General features: G+C 37.9%; 1 protein-coding gene and 1 non-coding gene across 2 annotated transcripts; both read left to right on the top strand.

Annotated features, from left to right (window-relative positions):
- The first annotated feature begins 206 nt into the window (after nucleotides 1-206).
- LOC116132612 (scarecrow-like protein 32) lies at nucleotides 207-2,300 on the top strand. The gene has a single exon (XM_031418275.1). It carries the CDS (start codon nucleotides 462-464, stop codon nucleotides 1,809-1,811), a length of 1,350 nt encoding a protein of 449 aa, XP_031274135.1. The 5' UTR covers nucleotides 207-461; the 3' UTR covers nucleotides 1,812-2,300.
- A 1,092-nt stretch (nucleotides 2,301-3,392) lies between these two features.
- TRNAQ-UUG lies at nucleotides 3,393-3,464 on the top strand. The gene has a single exon. It is a non-coding gene; the product is annotated as a tRNA-Gln (tRNA).
- Nucleotides 3,465-5,512: the final 2,048 nt, after the last annotated feature.

Raw genomic sequence — 5,512 nt, 5'->3', positions numbered from 1 at the left:
AAAAAAAAAAGAAAACCAAAAGCCTGAAAACTAACTAAATAGAACATTTCTACTAACCCAGGAAGCCTCGTCATTATAATGCAAACTCAGGCTTCATTTAATGTTTAATTTTGGCTTCATCCTATATAGATAATCGCTCAACAAAGACTTCTCCCCCTATATATATGGTTCAGGTAGCATGTAATATAACTAGTTCTCAACTCTATCTCCTCTCAGCCTCTGTTTGCTCCTTCCTCCACAAACTAACAAATTTATAACACAAAAGCTATGCCTAAATTCCAGCAGCCAAGACCTCATATTTCCTAAACCTGGAAGCTCACATCTATAACTAGATAAAAACCCTAGCAACTCAATCCCATCCACCCATATCCACAACAAGTCGTTTCAAACAAACAACACACAAAGCTTTTCTCTGCATCATTACCCCTCATTTTTTCCCTCTAAACACATCAAATCCTTCCATGCACATTAAAGCAACAACACCTCAATCCATGAAAACTGAAGTAAGACCAAACACTACGTCCATTCCTCTGCACAACCCCCGTCTCTTCAACGCCACTCCAAATTCTATTCCAGGAGCACTTAGAGGGTGTCTTGGTAGCCTGGATGGAGCATGTATAGAGAAGCTTCTGCTTCACTGTGCTAGTGCCTTAGAAAGTAACGACGTCACTTTGGCACAGCAAGTGATGTGGGTGCTCAATAATGTCGCTTCTTCAGTCGGTGATCCAAACCAAAGGCTCACCTCATGTTTTTTAAGGGCACTCATCTCTAGGGCATCCAGTGTTTGCCCTACCACGATGAGTTTCAATAGTAGCAGTACAATTCACAGAAGGCTTATGAGCGTCACTGAGCTAGCCGGGTATGTTGATCTAATCCCTTGGCACCGTTTTGGCTTCTGTGCATCAAATAGTGCCATTTTCAAGGCAATTCAAGGGTGTCCAAGAGTTCACATATTAGACTTTAGCATTACTCACTGTATGCAGTGGCCTACTCTCATAGATGCCTTGGCTAAAAGGCCCGAAGGCCCTCCTTCACTCAGAATCACGGTGCCTTCTTGTAGGCCACTAGTCCCTCCCTTGCTTAATGTATCAACTGAAGAAGTTGGCCTCCGTTTGGGGAATTTCGCCAAGTTTAGGGATGTCCCCTTCGAATTTAACATAATCGATGTCGACACATCTTCTTGTAAGGACTCCTCTAGCTTTTATTTTGAATCAGTATTAAGCCATTTGACTCCTTCTATATTGAACCTTAGGGATGATGAAGTTTTGGTGGTAAACTGCCAAAATTGGCTACGATATTTGTCCGATGAAACAATGGGAAGTGCTCATCAAGATGCTTCTTTGCGAGACACTTTCCTAGATATAATTAAAGGGCTTAACCCTTGTATCATAATTGTGGTTGATGAGGATTCTGATTTAAGTGCACCTAGTCTAACTTCAAGGATCACTACCTGCTTCAATTACCTATGGATTCCCTTTGATGCCTTAGAAACTTTTTTGCCTAAGGATAGTTACCAAAGGCTAGAGTATGAATCAGATATTGGACACAAGATTGAAAACATTATAAGTTTTGAAGGGTTTCAAAGGATAGAGAGGTTAGAATCTGGGGCAAAAATGTGTCAGAGGGTGAAGAATGTAGGGTTTTTCAGTATTCCATTTAGTGAAGAGACTGTTAGGGACGTTAAGTTCTTGCTAGATGAACATGCTAGTGGTTGGGGGATGAAGAGAGAAGAGGGTATGTTGGTGCTCACATGGAAGGGTCACAACTCAGTGTTTGCCACAGCTTGGGTCCCAAGTGGGTTGGAGGATTAAATGGGTGTGGACTTAAGTGGGTTGAGGAGACCCTACCATGCATGAGAGATTGGCTTGTTTCTCTTAAGTGGTCCATGACGATGAAGGCAGTGACAAAATGGGGTTTGCTTTTTTTTCTCTTTGTCAACAGGCTGCAAAATGGGCATGAGACAGAAAGAAAAGCGGCAGATTTTTTGGGTACAACTTCATCATGCCACCTTTGTATCCAAGCGAGCTATCTTTCGCTATGTTCACATGAAAGGCAAAGAGAAAATGCACATGTTGTCTTCCTATACCAGACAAAAACCTCCATCACTTTGTTTCCCATCTCTACTTGCTTTTCTTTCAAGACCTTCCAAAGTAGCCAACTAGATAGCTTGCGCTTTCCTAACCAGTTCTCAGTAGTTTCTAATCATGCACTAGATATTTTCAATATCTTTTTTTCTGAGCAGTATTTCTATTCAAATTAGCTTTTGCTCACTTTGTAACATCAGATCTAGAAGTGGAATGTCCAATTTAACTTTAATTTAGTTGACTTTGGTCTCTAATGTGCATATTTTTAATGTAACTTCAATTAAAATTTGCCCCATATAATAACCGAAGAAAACTGAAGATTACTTTGAATTTTATAAAATATAAGTCAAAGTGTATGAATGAAGCTGATATTTTGTTCCAACTAGGTTGATAAAATTACTGGCACTATATATATACCAAGACAGAGTCGATCGAATTAACTCAAAAGGGTTAATTAAATTGCACATCTCTCATAAATGATTAATGTCATCTAATTATCAACTCAATTAATTAGATCTAACATTTTATGTATTCTCGAGTTAACGTATCTCAAGTAATGAAGGGAGATATTTAATTAATTAGTCCGGGTATGGAAGTGACTTTTTTTTCTTTGTCAATCAAGGTGTTTGAGCTAACTTACGCATATCTTAACTAATCATCGAATTAATATTCAGAATAATCCTGAAAGTCTTGAAGTTAATGACCGGGTAAAAATCCAGTGACCACAACTATTATAGGTCGAAGTGAATCGAACTCATGATCTCTTGAGTAATACAACTGAGAGTTTTAGTTAATCATTAGACCACCCTATGGTAATTGGTATGAAAGAGACTTTCAATCCTCCTTAATGAAAAATACCTAATCGTTTATGTATTTCTCTCTTACTAGTTTCAATAATTGTCTCAACTAGGACTTGTTCTTTCTTTTGATGACTCAGCGCATATCGATGTTGAAGCTAATTGCAAGGCTTCAATTATTGCAAACGAAGTAGGCTGGGAGATCGCAATTAGGACCACAATATATATTCTCAGTGATTCGTTTATGAACAGTCGCCTTCATGCTCAATATGTACAGCTAATATCGGATGTCGAAACACCAAGTATAGAATGTAATCTTGAGTCCACAGCTGACACATTTCTTACTATCTAGTACCCAACACCCTAATATATATATGATGTTATCATACAAACATGTTGAAGTTCAACACCTGAACTTACATTCAGAAAAGTAGCCAACCACAATAGTGGCGGATGCGATAGCAGACTGAAAGAAGAAATGATTAAGTAATTTTACTGCACTTGAGTAACTGGTTCCATGGTGTAGTGGTTAGCACTCTGGACTTTGAATCCAGCGACCTGGGTTCGACTCCCGGTGGGACCTACCCATCTAATTTTCTAGATTTTTTAGATTAATTCTATAAAGTAATTCAGTCCTCTTTAAGTTTTTGATTACAATAGCTTAGCTTGGTCAATCTTCCGCCGGAGAGGATGAACAATCTTTTATGAATACTCTGACACAGGCAAGCCAAACCATTAACGTTTAGCACTACAGATTGGTGGTTAGATAATTTATGGTTAATTAATAGCCAATACCACATTAACATTTCATTCTTCTTTTTATCATGACTACCACATGATTATCCTGCCATCAAAATTGCATTCAGAAAGTAAAAAGTTTTTTAAAGTTGCAAGGTCGACGTACTCTTATTATTCTTTATTTTAAAATTAATGTGAAAATAGTAAGATGGTTACAGTTTCCAAATAATTTAAGCGCTTTCATTATGCGTAGTCATGGTATTAAATTTGTCTTTTAGTTTTACCTCAAAATTTGAAAAGAAGTAAAAAGAATTAGAAAGAGGAGTGAAGAATTTTAAATTTGAAACTAGATTGAATCAATTAAATCCCAGACAAAAAAATAGAAAAGACGATTCTTGGTTAGAAGCTTTAGAAATTATTTACAGATAAAGTTAAGAAATGGTGATCCCACAAATTTAATTATCACATATAATAAAATCAGCGTATCTAGATGACATCATTTGTAAAGATTTATATCTGGATTTGAAAAACATTATTGGAAAGAAGGTTTAAATTTTGAACTTATATAAGGCCCAAATTTGTAAAAAAAGGAAAAAGACAAGGCCGAATGCACCCACCCGTAGTTTATCATAATAACAATTTGGTACCTAAAAGTTTGGATATGACAAACACATGTTCGTTAAATTTAACTGTAAAATGGTAAGATAGTAAATTCAAAAACAAATAAAGGGTGATTATGTCATTTCATCCCTTTCTTCTTCAGTTAAAACCATCTTTTTTCTCTCAACTCTCCATCTTCCACCTTTCTTCTTCAAAGTCGTCGCCGCCATTCTTGCCGACTTTTTTTCTTTTTTCCTTCACCTTTTCAGTTGATCTCACCTCCCATCAACATCCTCCTCGATCCCCAGCCAGAATTGACCCATTTTTGGTCGAAATTTCCTCTTTCCCGTGACACATCTTCACCCTAGCGACAACCGGATCAAGCCAGAACTAGCCGGATTCCGGCGCTGATGGACGCCGCCCTCACTCCCATATGAATCCCCACATCACCTTCTCCAAAACCCATGTCCCTCTCACCTTGATTTCCCCGACCATTTCGCTGCTTGTGTGATTGTGTTCGTTATTGTTGTTGGGTTTGTTCATGGCAAGAGTTCACATTTAGTGCCAATTTTCACCCTTCAGTGCAAAGGGGTTTTTTGAAGCTGCAGCTGTGGTTTATTGGTCTTATACTGGTTTTGACATGGTGGCAACTATGGCTGAAGAGACTGAGCATCCTACAAGGGATATACCAATTGGTTTGGTTGGTTCAATGTCTATGATTATTGTGATTTATTGTTTGATGGCTTTGGCATTGACCATGATGGTAAAGTATACCCAAATTGATGTAAATGTTGCATACTCGGTTACTTTTGAACAAATTGGCATGACATGGATTAAGTATTTGGTGAGTGTTTCCTTGGCCATTTCCCTGCCGCCAACGACCAAAAATTGATGTAAATGGTGCATACTCAGTTGCTTTTGAACAGATTGGCATGAAATGGGTTAAGTATTTGGTGAGTGTTTCCCCGGCCATTTCCCTGCAGCCGACCAAAAAATTTCTGGTTTTGAAAACATCCACCCCTTGTTTGCGTTTTTTTCTTCTGACTAAATATGAACTTACCGTATCATCCTTTAGCTGACGAAATTCACTAACAGAAAAGTGAGTGTTTACCATTTACAAACTTTCTGATACCAAAGTGTCTTTACAACACACTATACTATGGGTGGGTGCGGCCAAAAGACAATAACAAAATGGGTTCTTGGGCCTCTGATTTTACACAAAACTTTAACAAATATAAAACACATCCCCGGACTAACGTACCTTAGGAACTTCTTTTAAGAAATAGAGGTTTT

The sequence above is a fragment of the Pistacia vera genome, unplaced genomic scaffold (assembly GCF_008641045.1).
Source record: "Pistacia vera cultivar Batoury unplaced genomic scaffold, PisVer_v2 Contig256, whole genome shotgun sequence".
In the NCBI taxonomy this organism is placed as follows: Eukaryota; Viridiplantae; Streptophyta; class Magnoliopsida; order Sapindales; family Anacardiaceae; genus Pistacia; species Pistacia vera.
Note: the sequence above shows the minus strand (reverse complement) of the source record. Positions and strands in the feature narration are given on the sequence as shown.